The sequence below is a fragment of the Thunnus maccoyii genome, chromosome 6 (assembly GCF_910596095.1).
Source record: "Thunnus maccoyii chromosome 6, fThuMac1.1, whole genome shotgun sequence".
Taxonomy (NCBI): domain Eukaryota; kingdom Metazoa; phylum Chordata; class Actinopteri; order Scombriformes; family Scombridae; genus Thunnus; species Thunnus maccoyii.
Genome location: NC_056538.1, coordinates 23,304,952 through 23,322,787, shown reverse-complemented (window position 1 = coordinate 23,322,787; position 17,836 = coordinate 23,304,952). Strand labels below are relative to the sequence as shown.

General features: G+C 39.4%; 2 protein-coding genes across 3 annotated transcripts in view; one reads left to right on the top strand and one right to left on the bottom strand.

Moving 5' to 3' along the window:
• The window catches only part of rtn4rl1b (reticulon 4 receptor-like 1b), a 165,366-nt gene extending 155,047 nt beyond the window's left edge, over positions 1-10,319 (bottom strand). For both annotated transcript variants that reach the window (XR_006096648.1, XM_042414881.1), the window contains exon 1: positions 9,521-10,319. Coding sequence is in view for 1 of the 2 variants with exons in the window: in XM_042414881.1 (XP_042270815.1) it covers positions 9,521-9,533 (13 nt within the window). In the remaining variant the exon portion in view is untranslated. The remainder of the gene's footprint in view (positions 1-9,520) is intronic.
• A 1,328-nt stretch (positions 10,320-11,647) lies between these two features.
• The window catches only part of dph1 (diphthamide biosynthesis 1), a 61,490-nt gene continuing 55,301 nt past the window's right edge, over positions 11,648-17,836 (top strand). The window contains exons 1-2 of the mRNA XM_042414295.1: positions 11,648-11,765; positions 15,646-15,795. Of these exons, the coding sequence (XP_042270229.1) occupies positions 11,693-11,765; positions 15,646-15,795 (223 nt within the window). The 5' untranslated portion in view covers positions 11,648-11,692. The remainder of the gene's footprint in view (positions 11,766-15,645; positions 15,796-17,836) is intronic.

Sequence of the window (17,836 nt, the reverse complement as noted above, 5' to 3'; positions counted from 1 at the left end):
AATTGTGAGGGATTTACATATAAAAAGATGTGTGATTGTTGAAAAGACCTTGGCCTATATTCTGTAATTACTACAACTCCATCTGTCTCTCAGTCCTGCCTTTTAAATAATATTCATCCACATCTTTCTCCAACTATCTTTTGTATTCTGTAGTAAATCCTCTTCTTCAAGCCATTATGCCAGACAACATCTGGTGCCAGCCTGTATCTCATCAATTCACTCTTGAAATATTTAATACAATGAAACACAAATCGTGCTGCTTTCAAAGAATACTTGTATATACAGTAGAGTCATTCTTCTCAAAAAAGAGACAAATGTAAGGAAAAGTCTAACTGTTTCAGGGGAGTTTTTCCATGATCTGGACGAAAACCCAACAAGTTTGCAAGGCACCCAACAATTAACCTAATCACCTTGCAGTTAAATAGGGGGGGATTGACTTTTAAATGGTTCTGAAGTTACAATATCACAGGTCACAGTGTGCATCAGAACAATCCCTCCAGATTAAAAAACCAAATACGTCCTTTGACCATGCACTACAGAATGACCCATAGGAGCGTTTTCTAATCTGGCGCCCCTATTGGCAGTAATCGGCAGTAATCGGCATGACAACATGCTTTCCAAAACTGTTACACATCACTGTTAAAAATGATGTTTTATGATGTGACAACACTGTGGTTAAGGTCTTGTTAGGTTTAGGCACAAAACCCACTTGGTCAGGTTTAGTGAAAGATCGTGGTTTTGGTTAAAATGATCACCAGAAACGTGGTTTGGGTTAAATTTACTACTTCCGTACAGTTAGGTGACCTTCGTCATCATGACAACAGTAAACACCACAACAATTGTAGTTGCAGTTTTTAAAACAACTGTTCCGACTCTGGTTGAAAATGGGAGGCGAACAGTGATCTCCTGCATCAAAGTCCACTGAGTCCACGTTTTGCAAGTTAGGATCTAACCAGCAATGCAAACCACCACCTCCGAATATGGAAATTTTTTTCTTGGGAGGACAGGCCTAAGCATTAACATAGCAGAACAGCATTAATCTACTGGTTGCAGCAATTACCTGAAACCTGATTGTTCCTAAGAGTCAGTATGAGCCATGACAGATGTATGAGTACAGATAACATTTGCCAGAACAAACACGACAGATATTACAAGCACTAAGCTAAGATGTGACTGTGACAGTAGCCTGTCTCATTAAAGCCAGGGACAAGGGAGCCGGCTCTAGTGGAGCTGTTGAGCTGGAGGTGAGTGGAGCAACAGAGCCAAAGTCAGGAGCTTTGGAAAATAGAAAGATATTTGTTCTTTTTCTTCATCACATTCCCCACTGAGGGGCGGATTCACAAAGAATGGATTTTGGCTGCTGATGAATGCACCATGAATTTTGCATTACTTGCAACCACTATCTGCCCTGTCTCAAGGTCTGATTCACAAAAGATATTGCGCTGATATTAGAGCGCAAACATGCCCATAAAGTTTTGCAGCTGAGTGCAATTTGCCCTCGTTTTGTGTCTGATTGAAGTCATCCATGTGGAAAAGTATAAATGTTGCCTTTGCGCCAAGAACACAGTAGGCAAGACAAAAGCAGAGAGAAAGAGAAAAATTAAATTTTCAGACCAAGAGCTACAAGTCCTAACCAACGAACTGCAGAGGCATTCCTCAAAACTTCAGGCAAGAAATTTAAACATGACAGAGAGAAACAGTATTTGGGATTTAATATCCCAGTCTGTAAGTGCTGTTGGTTTTTCTAAATGCACACCTTCAGACTGCAAAAGAAGATGGCATGATTTGAAGAGGAGGACAAACGAAAGAAATATCATTCAATGCCTCACAAGCTTTTCAAACGGGCTGAGATCAACCTCAAGAGCAGCCTTTAAATTGCATTGAGGAAATGTGCTTCAGTTACCACCAACTCTCTGATGAAACAAATCATTTCACTTTGTGTGTGGCTATTAGTGCTGGTCTTTGTGCCTTGGACTGTTTTTGCAATGAGGCTCATTTGCATAGAAAGGGCCAAATTTTGCACCAAATGTATGCATATTATTTTATTTAAAAATGTGCAAATAGCAAAGGAGCACCGAGACGCTATTTGCTTGGCAACGCAATTAGGGATGCATTTCACTCTTTGCAGGTGCTTTGTGGATTACACGGTTTCTTTTTGTCTTATTTGTGCAGGTTTAGCGGCCGCAAAAGCCACACAATCCTTTTGTGAATTTGCCCCTGAGTATTTTAATTTCAGCCAGCAGGGCAGTGCAGCACCCAGACAGTTTACAGCGTGCACACGCTTGAATTATCTTGTAATTCATCTTCAAAAAAGGCAGTGGTTTTGCAAGCATGTTTTGATTTAAATAGCGCCCCCTACTCTATTCATTCAATCAAGAATTGGTTTTGAATCAAGAATAATTTTGAATCGAATCGCACCCAAGTATCGTGATAGTGTCGAATCAGGAGATAAGCAAACTGTCACTTGTCACAAACATTATTTTTCATTTCTTTGTTCCATCTTGTTATAACATTAAATACCTATGGACACTTTCATCTGTCAAATTGTGATTTTTTCACGTAAGTGCCCAACACTCTAAAGGTGCGCGCTCAAACTGTGTACGCTGCACCACGTACGTTCTCCAGCCTTTGTCACCTTTGTCTCAAAAAAATCCAGGGAGGAGCCTGCAATTAGTGAAATAGCAGAGCAAAACACAATTTGCTCTGCACTCCAGGAAATGTGTCACACTGAGCTTGTGATGGAAAAGCAAGTTGAAATCACCAATATATCACTGGCGTCAACACATCAAGATAAACTGCTCAGTTAGCAGCAAACTAAACCAACAAAGCCAACAACAATGCTTTCGAACACGGACACCTTTGCAGTTTTGCTGGAGGATTTACCAGAGGGACGATTTGTGTTATACTTCCAAGTTCGAGACTGCCTTGCATTCTGAAAATATCCCATATTGTTTTTACGTTTTTTGCTTATTATATACAAATTAGCAGCGATCAGCACAAGCAGACAGAGCACGAATACCCACCACGCTCACATGAGGAAAACCAGCTATTTGACTTGTTTGGTTTTTTTTCTTCCTGAAAACAAATATTTTTTAAAATATTTGTACAGAATAAATATTTGTAAAAACCCACTATTTGTGCTTTTGGATTTGGGTCCACCCCTACTTTAAACCTGCATACTCCAGATACTGAATTAGCTGCTGTTTTGATTTTAAACTTCTTGAAATGAATGAGTTCTGACTGTCACATGGATGGAGTGTAAGATTAATCTGAAGCATAATAAACGAGATGAATCAATGCCAGGAGTCAGATCAGTTCAGACTTTATGTCATATAGGAGACTATGTATGCCACTGCGTACATATCCAGTACATGCTTGTGCTTGTGTGCTCACATACAAACCAAATTATGTACGTACAAAACCTCTCGCTGATAATGAGGAGCACAAATGCACGTGACAGACGTTCCCTTTTCCCCTTTTCTTCACCTCTCCTCTATCTTGTGATGATATGCCAGTCCATCTTGAGGACTTGCAAACTCTCAATGCCAAAAGGGCAGATGCCCAGGTGCTGGTGTAGCTGAATTGCTGTCCTCAGCACACAAAGGCAATGTCGCCTGGGGAGGATGGCTCAGGAAGGGGGAGAGCTGTCAGAGTAACAGGAGAGCACCTGGGATTACTGTCAACAGTCTCCTGGACTGTCTTCCTCTGCCTCTCCTCCACCTCCCTCCTGTCTCCTCAGATCTATGGCATTCTCGTTGACATTGACCTTTAAACTCCAATTAGCCACTTAATCAGAAATTAATTATTAATATTAGAAAAACCAACAGGGCTTAGGTTGTTTGTCTCTTTCACCTCATTATCATCTGCTAATGACCATCCTTGCATCTCATTTCCACAACAAAGGCTGAGGAGATGGCGTTTGCACGAGAATCTGGTGATTTTTTTAAAGGGCAAACTAAGATGGACAGATTTTTCCATGCATGTGCTGTAATTTTCATCTCTAACTCCTCTTACAAGTTGGAGTGTACCATGGATTTAATCATTCAGATGTCTCTTCAGACTGCATTAATAAGAGAGTCCTCAGCTGCTTAAGAGCACCGCATCCACCTCTGAACTCAGAACCCTCATGCCCTAATTTGGTGTGAAATGGTTGACAGGGAAGTGTGAAAATGGCTCCTGGAAAAAAACAACAGTTCATGGTAAAAAAGTGACATGCACACCAGTCAGTGTTGTCTACTCCACAAACACACTCATGCTAATTATTTGTCATCTTCTGTTAGGACTCACGTGGTGAAACAGTGCCAGAGGCTTCCATGGAAACACTCCTGAGTATTGGCCGCTAAATACATGGCTTTTGGATTTGAACAATCTCCTTTGGCTAAATAAGATGTTTGGAATGCACTGACAGAGCCAGAGGTGCATTGTGTGGCTGTATAATAAATGTGACTCAGCTATGCAGTAATTGGTAATGTTCCTCTGTCAATTACCCTTGTCGCTGTATTTTCTAGGCGAGATCTACAGACTACCAATGGGTCAATTTGTTCAAGTTTTTGGTCGCCTTCTTTGATTAAATCAGCATTTATGCAAAAACTCACAAAAAAGAAAGCATTTGCTTCAGTTGCCTGTTCCTACTCGCTTCGATTAGCTGATTCTACCATTATAAACAGAGGAAGTGTAGAAAGCCTTAGAATTTACATTCTTAAACAAGTGTCAGATAGGAGACAAAAATTTTCTCCTCTCAGATTTGCTTTCTATTTTTCAGGCGGCTTAGAAAGATTTAGGGGATCAGTTTGAGGTTTATATTTTTGCTCCTCTACACATTATCCTCTTCCACTTCTCTTCAAACCCTCCGCTCCTCCAAACCCTCAGTCATCAGTCCACACAGCCTCTCATCCTCATGGAAACACAAGCCAGGCTGAAAAAGTACAACAATGCAGAGTTGACAAGGAGTGATAGCAGAAGGCTGACACTGTGAGAGGATTAGGAAGATGATAATATGGGCAGGGAATCTATTCTCTTTAAATAGAACTCTCTCTGGCAAAGTTTGCAACATATTACATTGACAGATGGGCATTTATTGCTCTTGTGAAAATTAATGTCGTCATGTCAAATCACTTGCATAGGGATGGCTTTAGGGTGCTGTTTGAGTCTCCACTCTGGCAAAGCCTCTGTTTGTCCTTTGCTAATAAAGAGATACCCATTGTTTTCATTACTCCAATCTCTTGCTGTATGATCATCAACATAGCACTTGGTGTTTGTGAGTCATATCATCCTTTGGTTAAAACCATCTCCCTGACAGGAGAGAAGAGCCCCTTGACGTCTGTGGCTATTTGATATTGTAGAGAGCAGAATTGGAGCTGTGCTGGCTGAAGAGCTGCTATGACGCCAATAACACAGGTCCATGAGATATGGCCTGCACAAGTGAGCAGAGCTGGAAAAGCTGAAGAGCAGAGGCCAAAGGTGTTTCTCTTGTGCTGGATTCATTATGCTGAACTCGTCGATGGCAAGTCCTAGAACTCTGTCTTCTAGCACTCAAAAACAACATGAGTAATATACTACTTTAAAGTCATTGCTCCTAATTGCTGTTTATTTACAAAATATGATTACTAAATGTTACAGCATTTCATAATTGCTACAAGCAATTATCCCTGCATATTGTCAATCACTGGCGATGGAAGATTAAGGAGCAAACTGTGGTGTTTTCCTTTTTAGATGATATCTTTTAGATGAATGTTCAAAATTTAAATTTTTATTTGTATTCATACAATGGCGGATGTATCTGCCAGCGTTTGTAGAAATAAAACTTGCATGATTTGTAGTATTCTTACAATCCCCATTGTTCGCTCTGTGCTAAATTCCATTAAAAATGCTCATCACGTTAAATGAAGTAGATGCATTTCCCAATTAGTCTTATCTTGCAAGTCTGACACTTGGAAAAAGAAAATCTTACTGTGCACATTTGTGTGCGTGTGTGTGTCCATACGCTCCTCTGCTTGTGTGAGATCCTGCAAATGTTAGACGTACTTTAGGTTAAGAAGTTGGATTTATGGTTGATGATGGATTAGCTTTAAGTTCAGGTTTAAGGGTTGAGTTGAGGTATGTACAGCACTGCTGATGCTTAAAGCTGCTTATCAGTGGTTTTGCATGTTTTAGCCTGTTAAGTACAAATTATGTATATGTTACATTACAGCCAAAATGTACCAGTTTCCAGAGCATGACATACGTTGTGGGTGCTTTCCTAGCTCCCAGGAAGCTATCAGTATCAGTTCATGCCAGTACTTCAAAGACTACTTCAGACAGTAATCCATCACACTGTACATTTATTTGCTTTTATGATTTTTTATTACAGATTACATTGTCACTGTGTGGTGAACACAGATGCAGTAAGAGACAATTTTGACAACTGTAGTTTATTCAAGGGTGCTCAGACATCTCATATAATAGAGTTGGAGTCTAAAAACCATTGCATCTGTGACTAATCTTTTCAGAAAATCGAATTTAGGAGACAAGACTTTCAGAAAGTCCTCCAAATTCAGTTATAAAAAAATATAGGTGACTTTATGTTGTCTTTTATATTGATCATTCTCAAGCATGTTTCAAGTCTTTGCAAATTGATTTTCATGCTGTGAAATTAATAGAAACCAGTGGCTTATGTGTGAGAGAAAATCTATGATATAAAGGTCAGCAATAATGTAAAGTATACACAATTTGCGGTAAATGGGCTATAACATGTAAAACCATGAGATGATATGGAATAAATGAAGTCAGCAGAGCATCCTTGTGATGATAAATGTTTGGGTTTGGGGTTTGCATATTGACGCACTTGTTTCTTTTTCAGGAAGTATGTGAGTTGCATACCTGTGTGCTTGACTGCATGGATCATTTGCTTAAAACTGTGCAAAAAACACTGCATAACACAGAGAAAACCTTAGTCGAGCCTCCTCCAATAATCCCCTAACATGTACCAGCAATTACAGCACGTCAAAGCATGGTATATTCAATGGACATCTCGTCCTTTCCATCTCAGAGCTGTTCTGACAGATCATCCCTTGTGCCTTCTCTATGGCTGACTGCTTTTGAGAAAAAGAGAGATCGTGAGAGCGAGACAGAGATATATACAGAAAAGCCAAGACAGAGTTAGAGTGATATGTATGCTTGCATGACTACATTAATGTACATATGTACCCAGACACCCACTCACATACACATGTAGTTGTTGTATAAGCCTTAGAAAAGACGTACACGCACGCAAGCAGAATCCCAAACACCATTCTGACTGTTCAAACAATGATATGAAGACTATGTTGTCTCACCTGCAGTTGAATTCACACCACAAATGTTACACATGTCTAGACATATTTGTGGATTGTACGGACATGACCATAACTTGTCACAGCAATGATCAACCTGTGCAAAGGCATCGCCCACCGACGAAGAGATCAGCAGAGACTGCCAGACAAAGTGTGAAACAAAAGGCCATCATAAAATCTACGTGTCCACTACATTAACATGGTAATTAGGCACAGCCAGCCACAATGTGAAGTCAACCTGAGAGGTGTTGCAAGTATGTGTCAGCTAAGACACTTTGCTTCTACTGTATGTGCTTGTGAATGGTGAGCCTGTCACAGTAAGTGCTGTGCCTGATGCATCAGCCAGGCTCCCTAGAATGTGTTATTTTAGGTGCAAAAAAATTCAAATTCACCAGAGAAGTTCTGCGCCGTGCCTGCCAACGCTGACGCATCTCTGGCTTACTATTGTGGACTCAGACATGCTGGTATACTGAGCACTTTTGGCAGACTGGTGAAATCTGTACTTTGAAGTCATTTGTCTTGAATTAAGTGATTTTCTGTCCGGCACTGTGCAGAAGTAAGACAGCTAATTCGCATACAAAAACCTTGGGCAGAGCAGGGATAGAGCATGCTTGGAGCACAAAATTCTCAGATGCCAATCACTCTGACTTCAGCTCTCCATTTAACCCTGAATATAAATGGAAAATGAATGTGTGCTGTGGGACATCATCTCCTAAAATGATCTGTTGATGATAACAATATATTAACAATTGTAATAGCTTTTACCAGCATGACCATTACTTTGACATAATACAGAGACAGACATGTTTACTCATACATTAAACTCTAAGGAGCATTTTCTGGAATGCACATCGTGACTCACGCTAGTTCTCCCCAAAAAATCTAAACCAAACACTTCTCGTAAATGATGCGGCTGTGCACTTCTTGTAGAGCCTAATCAGTTATGAGAAGCTGTCAGCAAGCAGGTTTAGACAATAGGCCTTCCCTCATAGCTGTTACAGCTATAAGCACTCATCACCATGGTGTGTTTCATCTCCACTGTTGGAACAGCAATAATCGATCTGATGGCAGCAAGAAAAACATGTTGTTTTTCTCTGCCCCTGAGGCACACAGCAGAAACGCATACACTCAAAACAGATGGTTTTCATGATACAGACTAAATACAATTATTATAACACAAGCAGTGAGCAGTGGTGACCCCCACTGAGTATTTGTATAAGTGTTAATGTGTGTGTGTGAAGTTTTTTAAAAGGTTTGAGGATCTCTTACACTACTTTGTCTAAAGTGAGTTACATTAAATACTAAAAGAACAGTGCTAACCCATGACAAAGTGATGTGCAAAATAAAATCTAATGCAGTGGTTTCTAAAGTGGGGTCTAGGGACCTCCAGAGGTCCCTGAAGGGGCTCTAGGGGCCCCAGCAAAATGCGGAATTTCACTGTTATTTTACTCCCTAGATAATAGCACAATGGGAGCATGTATTACTGTAATTTATTCTCATTAAAGGTTTTACTCTCTCTATGTTGTCATCCATCCAGTGGAGACACTTATGCAGCTATATAGCTAATTAAAGCCCAGAAATAAAAGCAATTGTTCCTTGGGATGAAAGATTAGAAAATTGAGGTCTAATGTGAATCTATCTGGGGGATCTTGATATTAAAAGTTTGGGAAGCTCTACCCTTTTATATGAGGTGCTAAAGGTGTTGAGTGTTCATATAGTGTGTGGCCAGCGGTGAATAACCTTGTGAACTGCGGTTTGATCCATCACATCTAGATGTTCTGACACACAGAAAATATTAATGCTTCAGCAGAGTGCAATGCTCGGAGAGATAGCCCTGTGACCCGGGTACAACTCATAAACTGCAGTGCGGCATCAGCTGTATTAATATCACATAGTCGTCCCCATGTTTCCTTACACAGATGAATATTTGATTCCCAGAAACCTTCAGTGCGTGTGGTGCAAATTAAAGATGCGCTTCAAATGGCGCATCGTCTGTAATAACACATCTACAGAGCAACGTGGTGCATTATGAATGTGTCATATTTAAACGTCCGTTTCATAACCGTAAAAAAGTACCAGCATTAGGTGCATACATATTATGAGAAGGCAGCCTTTGCCTGATAGGACGCATCGGGCTGAAGGCTACTAAAAATAGGCAAAAATGCATTATCCCGTCATTAATTTGTGTGCTAAAGTTGAGACTTACTCACCCCTTTTGAACATTTTGTAGGCCTAGGTGTATTTCGTCTTCTGTCCTCTGAGAATCATCTATTCTTATATTCCAGACTTAAACTTGTGCGCTTTAGTTTTGAAGTTGATCCGGAGCTTTCGTGGATCGTCGTGTGAATGTCAGTTGTCACTCCTCTGGATTTTCTTGCGATCCACAGTATTGAGTTGCGCTGCAGACTGCCGTGATTTTGATAAACATTGACAACAAACAATATTCTCCTTCTCCACAAAGTCTGGCAGACCTCAGTCGGACCTGGGAAATTACGCGGCAATCATTGCAAAACAGACGCACTAAAATCATCCCCTCTGTCCGAAACAATGATAACTCCAGTGTGTGGTGAGCACAAACACGCAGTAGTCCGATGCAACCTTTGATAGCCAACTCCTTTTTAGACGCAAATGAACGTAGAGGCTGCAAATCAGTTCAGGGGGAAAGTCGACGGAGAGCACAGGCGGTCTCCAAAAAACCACAGATGTTTAAATTCAAGTGGCCAATCTTAAATTCTTCTCCCGGTGCTTCAGAGCCGTTCAAATCGCATCATATTCGTTAAAATCTCTAATTAACATAAGTTATTTGGATTCACATTCCGCCTCTGATGTCGGATTATAAACGCAGACTCCTCAAATCCTCCTTAATAATGTAGACTTTGATGCCTTCCTTAAAATCCTCTCTTTTCAGCTCTCCTCTCCACTCGTAATTGTGACATTTCTGTGATCTTGTCTGTGAAGATCTGTCTCTGCTTTCCACCTATGGATCAGAGCACGCTGGTGCGCTCAAGGAGGGAGAAAGTATGTTGTACTGCCTCAGCCCCTCCACCGGGCAGCATCCTGCTCCATCCCTCTCACTGCCTCTGTCCCTGTCTGCGCCAGGCACAGGCAAGCTGCTCCCTGACACCAGAGGTCTTCATAATCAATATGATATGACACAGGACTAAACTTACACATCACAAGAATCTATTAACAAGAAGACAAAACGTCAGGAGAAATCTGTGATGATTCTCGTTCTGCAGTGGGAGAATGTTTTTTTTTATAAAAGCTACCAATCTGCTGATCAAATAGCCCACACCCAAATATATAGGTTACCTTATAGATAATGGACTAATTGATAAACTGACTGTCTCTCTCTCTCTCTCTCTCTCTCTCTCTCTCTCTCTCTCTCTCTCTCTCTCTCTCTCTCTCTCCCACACACACACACACACACACACACACACACACACACACACACACACACACACACACACACACACACACACATCTGGTCATGGTCACTTTTGGGGACATTACATAGACTTACATTCATTTCCTGGAGACCATAACTTGCCTAACCCTCCCCTAACCTTAACCACTGACCCAAATATCAGCTTTTTTCCCAACTAGGGACACAGCTTTTGTCCCTAATTGGACAAGCTGTCCCCAATTAACTGGTCTTAAGTCTGAAACTTGTCTCCAAAAGTAGCCTATTACAGACCATAATAATAATACATATTATTATATAATTTGTCCAATATTTAATTGATTCGCAAATTAGGCAATAGGCCTACTTATTAAACAAAATTATTTTAATTTGATACTTTATATAATTTTTATTTTATCATTTTTATTTTAAACTTAATTAAAGTACTTCGTGAATTTTGCTATTTGTATACATTTCATTTTAATTGATTATTTTTTGTTTTATCATATTTAATTTTATTTATTTATTGTTTTTTTAAGATTTTATTTAAAGTGTAAGTATAAAGCACTTTGAAACTGCTTCAGCATATAAAATGGGGTGTATAATATTTTATTTTATTTCACGTTTTATTAAAAATTGATTTCATGTTTTATTTGGTATTACTTTATTTTTTTACATTAGTTTTTATTGCTATTTCTATTGCTCTTCTTATTTTTATAGTGTATGTAAACAAACAAAACTTTGAAACTGTCTCAGTGTATAAATTGGGCTATGCAATATTTTATTTTATGATATTCTATTTGATTTCATTTAATTATTGCCACTGCGGACAGCTCACCTATTGTAACCCACGTCCACCTGTCCATTGCTAATCTGTCCTCATGGTCCCGTTAAGCGACATCAGTCACATCGGCGCTCGACTTTCTCCACTGATCTCTGCGTTCGATTGGCTTTGCCTTCCTTGTTCCTCGTGCATTTCATGTTTGGGAGAAAAGAAAACATGGCAGCGCCCTCGAGTGAAGTTGTACTTGCTCCTGCCAAAAAGCCAACAGGTAAATATTAACGTCGAATGAAATATTTAACAAAGAAGCCTCTCGAGTTGTGTGAATTATTATTTCACGTCTGTGACGCTTTTACGGACAGATACAGACACCAGGGTTGTTTTAAACACAGCACAACATTCAGGCGGTGATGTAACGTTAAGCTAATGTGATGTAACGTTACGTTGATGCCATATGTGCATGTCGTTTAATAAATAATAGATTGTGTACATCATAAGCAACTTACATGATACGGTGTTTGTGAGCTTAATGTAGACAACGTTCATTTTTCGGCCTTTTCGCGACGAGTCACCCGAGTTCATGAGTCTGACAAACATGACAGTTATTGGTGTGTGCATGTGTTTATGAAAGATAGCATGTTTCAGTTTGATCAATGAGATGCCTGTTCAGCTCTGTTGAACATCTCAGGTAATGCAATAATGTTTTACATAGGCTAACTGAATTGCAGTGGATTCATGTAAACATGTTTATGTTAATAGTATGATTATTTGAATGGTAAACTTTGAGCAATATTATTTCATTGGACCTAGAGATCCTCGCAATGCCCCTACCACCTTTGGCTTATTGACGAATAGTAATGGAATTGCACTTTTGTGAGCTTATTAAACAACCTGACTCAAGGAAAGTGGATATATGGAAGATTACGGCCTGAAATTGTGTCTACTATCTGCAATTTTGAAATACTTTACTTGTCTTAATTTAATTTATGATTCAAATACACGATTTACTTGGATTATGCTGCAAAAATGAATAACTTCCAGTTTAAACAGCTTTTATGGAGGAAAAGTAAAATACACTGGCAAAGATTTGTACAAGTAATTCAGTGACTATGTGAATTGTGACTACTGCAGTTCTTGACTGTTAAACAAGCTTAACAGTTGCATTTTTTTTAGGAATAAATAATCTTACAAATTGAATATAATATTATTTTAAAAGTCTAAGTTATTTATTGAACTCTACACCAAGCCAGTCAGGGCAATATAAGTGGTGCAAAGTAAACTATTGCACATTCTTTCAGCAAACAGCGGGGTTGTAAGCTTATTTAAAAAGTTAATTTAAAGTTCCCCTCCAGTCAAAAATGCATTTTGCATATTGTTACTTCACTTGGATGTTTGAGCTTCACTGTGCAGATTGATGTATGTGCAGAGTCTGAAATTAGGAAGTTGTTTTTACATTAATTTGCTGAAGAAAGTTTCTGTGTGCTCAGTGAAAATCTGAATATAAGCCGTGGCCCTATGAGCGTGATTTGAGACATCACTTGTGACATCACAACTAGTTTGAAGGCTAATCGTGGTCCAGGATGCAGCTTACACAAGTGTGTGAGTGAAACTTGAAACCTTCAGTGCACATACACTGAGAATGGACTTTTCAGTGAAGTAGGAGTCGTCTTTTGTCCAGCAGTTAAACTTTTGAAATGAACAATATTTGTTTTCATTGTTTCTGGAATTTTCAGTGAGGGAGAAATAATAGGTTGAATGTTAAGGTTTTTAATGAGGTAATTATATTTTTTGAGGAGTAAAAGCATATAAGACACATTATTATTCCAAGCAGTATTATGTATACAGTGCTGCTTGAAAGTTTATGAACTCTAGAAATAATCAGTATTTCTTTAAAAAAAAAAAAAAAAAAAACCTTATTAAATGTGAATCTATACCCATATTCATAATACTGACTCAAACAAAAGAAAATTATATATTGCCATTGTTTATTCAGCAAAAGTGGTTGATTTAACTTGATTTAACAAAAACTCAGATTTCATGGGTACAAAAATATACGAACCCCTTCAGGTAATAGGGTATTGCACTCCCTTTCGCAGCAATAACCACAACCAAATGGTTTCTGTAGCAACTAATCATGGGGGGATTTTTTCCCTCTCCTCCTTGCAGAACGCAGCCGGTCGAGTGAGTTTGGATGGGCGTCTGGCATAAACCGCCTGCTTCAGACCCTGCCATAGCATTTCAATTGGATTCAGATCCAGATTTTGACTTGGCCAATCCAGAACACAAATCCTCTTCTTCCTTTGCCATTCCTTGAATGTGTTACTGGAATGCCTTTGATCATTATCATGTTGTATGATCCATTTTCAGCCAAGCTTGAACTTCACAACTAACAGCTTGAGGTTATGTTCCAGGATTTTACAATATTCCTCCACATTCATGATTCTCTGGACTATGTGGAGTTGTCCAGGTCCCGAGGACATAAAGCAGGGCCAGATCTTAATGTTCCAACCACCATGCTTCACTGTTGGGAGAAGGTTGTTTTGGTGGTATGCAGTGTTGACTTTTCGCCAAACATTGCAGTTTTGGTTGTGACTAGTTCAATTTTGGACTCATCTGTCCACAGAATGGACTTCTAGAAAGCTTCAGGTTTCTCCAGGTGCTCTCTGGCAAAGTTGAGACAGGCAGCAGTTCTTTTTTGAGAGCAGAGGCCTCCTCCTAACAACCCTCCCATATAAGCCATGCTGACTGAGTTGTCTTCTTATTGTGGAAGCATGCACATGTGTCCCAGATACAACAAGAGAGGTCTTCAAATCCCTAGATGTTATGTTTGGATTGGCTTCTACCTGAATCATCACTTTTCTTGCAGCTCTTGCAGATATTTTAGAAAGTCATCCACTTCTAGGCGGAATTGCAGTCATTTCAGTGCTCTCCGTTTGTAGATAATCTGTCTCATGGTGCACCGATAGAGCACAGTTTTTTTTTTTTTAGATGAATTTATAGCTTTCCCCCAGACAGATGTTCTGTCACCACCCTCTTCCTGAGATCCTCTGAGATTTATTTTCCTTTCGGCATGATTGTCCTGTATGGGCTCACTTTGCCAAGACTAAACTGACCTGATTTGATCTCCGTTTCAAATCAGTGCTGCCCAATTTCTTCCCTAAAGATCTCTCATTTCATCGGTCCATTTCATTGGTTAATTTACCTTACCTTTACCTGCTTGTTTTAAGCAATGCAGCTCAGGGTTCACAAACTTTTGCACCTACAAAAGTTTACACATTTTTTTTTACTTATTCTTTTGACTACACTATTAGTTTCCTAAAAAAAAGAATATGGAATTGATAAACATACACTTGTCATTTCATATAAAAAATACTGGTTTTGAATTGATAAAGAAATAATGGTAAAACAATAGAAAATTCCAATATGCTCAAGAGGTTCACATACTTTACTTGAAAAGGTGAATGTTGTACTGAAAATACAATTTATGGCCAGTAACCAAAGGAGGTAAATTGCTGGTGGAGTCCCCATTTAAAGGTAGATACATTGTGGTTGTCACTGAAATTTTGCCTTTACCTGAAAACAAATGGTGCTACATTGAGCTCAAACTCTGCCAGTGAAATCTCCCTCACTTTTTCTCCTATTTCAGCAGCCATTTCAAGCTACCCAGTAGCTTGTAGAAACTTATTTGAGAGGATGCTACAAAGACAGATCTTTGGTGCTCCCAGAAGTCCCCCACTTCTCATACATCATAACACGTGGTCTACCACTGCAGATGTGGGAGACACATTTGAAGAGGATGTAGAGCGAATTTTCTGAATTGTCCTCTCTCCCCTCCACACTCCAAGGGCCAGTCTGATCTGCAAAACATGTGAAGCTTGTTTTAAAGCATACGTTCAGCTTGATTTGGTGCAGAGTGACTTGTGATTCAGACTGCTCCCATCAGCACTCCTGGGAGTTGGCTGAATACAGCTGAATAACCCCGCTGATAACGTATTCACAATTTTATCTGACTGTGACCTTTTGCATAATCGTTTCACATGTGTGACCAGCTTGTCTGAAGAATATAGACTTAGTTTGTTGGATCTTGTGTTTATACCTCAATCTGTGTTCACTGCATTGCTAACAGTTTTGTAATTTAACTTTCTCTTTAGTCCGAGGACCACGGCGGGTAGCCAATCAAATTCCAGATGAGATCCTGCAAGACCCAGAATTAAAGGAGGCGATCAAAGCCCTGCCTGCAAATTACAACTTTGAGATCCCCAAGACAGTTTGGCGAGTGAGACAGGCAAAGGCTACGAGAGGTGAGCTCAAATGTTTTTACAGCTCATGATTCATTTGGCACATGAATAGGAACCTCATATTTAGGCTTTTAACAAAGACAGTCACTCATATAATTAGAATTTGAACTAATTAAATGACAGATTTCAAATGACAGAATAAACTGTATGGAAAGGACAAAATAGAGTCTGGGTGGCACTCCATTAGGAAAATCGGTTGTTCAACAAAACCACATGGATATCATGTGAACTCTGAAGTCCACACACAGATGCACAGAAATCTATAGTGCTTGTGGTGGAGGCACAACTGACTTTTGAAGAAAGTTATATTAAGTGTACTTGAACAGGGACTGGACTACAGTATTTTACACACTATGCTATACCACTCTCCTGAGTACAAAGTATTATTTTTTGGACAGCGGGACATATTCTTTTTGTGATTTTCTGTCAATTTAAAACTGTCATGATGTTGGATGTCTTATGTTAAACATGGTCAAAGTACGTATGAAAAAAGGGTTCCCTGCAAGTCAAAAGTCAGGCTTCAGTCTGCTTTGCACGCTTCGTTTGCAATGTTACCTCTGCTTCCTCCTTGTGATGACATCAGATTGTTCGCTCATGCCCACAAAGGGCCGTCCGTTCCGTAGTCTTCATTGCTTAAGTTGTTCCATGGGTTGTTTGCATTGTCCACTCGCATATTTCAGATTTGATTCGGGTTCGAACATGTACGGATGTATTTGAGAAGTTTCCATTTTAGGTAAAGAACGAGAAAAGGAAGTGAAATCCTACCACTACTCTTTGTTTGTAGCCTCCTGAGCTGCAGGAAGTCTGCCAAGATGCATCTTCCAGGAGCTGGCCAATCAGAAGAGAGCAGGCTCATTGAAAGGGGGACTTTAAAGAGATGAGAGCTAAAACAACCTGTTTCAGACAGAGGCTGAACTGAGGGGCTGCATTAAGGGCCAGTATAAGATAAATAAGAAGTTTTTTTTAACTGTAAATCATGCAAAGATATTCCAGTAGAGCCCCAGAACATAAATATAGACCTGGAAATATGCATGATATGTCCCCTTTAAATGATCTTCATCCATAAACCCAGAGTCGACACTGTGATACCATGCCCTTGGTTAGCTTGTATGAGAAAACATATTTATTATATGTCCTGAATTTCCCCCCAAGGTTGCAACTAATATAAGCTAAAGCTTTATATAGCTTTATAGCAACTCTGCATTGAAGCATCTTCCTTTAATTTTTTACTAAGACCTCATTAACAACTGATTATCAGTTCGAAGTGAATATATGATCACTCAGGCTGCAAAGTATTAAGAATCATGTACTCAAAAACAATGTCTGTTAGTATTCATTCAAGATGCTGTGCATCTGTGCTTTGACCTACTTTGACGACTTTATTGTACAAAAAAAACCTGTGCAAACCACGCAGGTTTATTCAGCACTGTGACATATCAAAAAACAGACCCAGTTTACAAAAGGTTTGCTGTCTAAAATTCAGGTCATCCTACAATGACTGTAACATTTAGAACTCTGTGTGCAAAAAATAACTAGCAGCAACAACCGTAAATAAAGCAGTAAGATTAAATTTATTTGTGCCTCTGTAGTGACGTGATTCAGAAATAACAAATATATATTGTGTTTTCCTTGTGGCGTACTCAAGATGCTCTCCACAAGCACTTCATGTCTAAGTGTGTTTTGAGCCGGTTAACACTCAATTTATGAGGTGGATGTATTAGCCTTCTTTGATCTTCGGGGGGGGGGGGGGACAATTCCCTCAGGAATCGTGCTTATGTGTCATTGACAGAGATGGAAGGCTACACTCACACTACAGCTGTGAGAGAGTGGCCAAACTGATAATTTCTCCCCATTGATGCAAAACAGATGTCTGTGTAAAAACAAATGCAAGAAATGAGATGATTTTTTTTTCTGTTTTTATTTGACCCATATTGAAAGCAGAACTCATAATCAGCAAACACAAGAGGGGAAAAAAAAAAATCAATTTATCAAAACACAATTAAGCAGCAATTTTGGCTGTCTCTCTGACAGACTGTTCAGACGT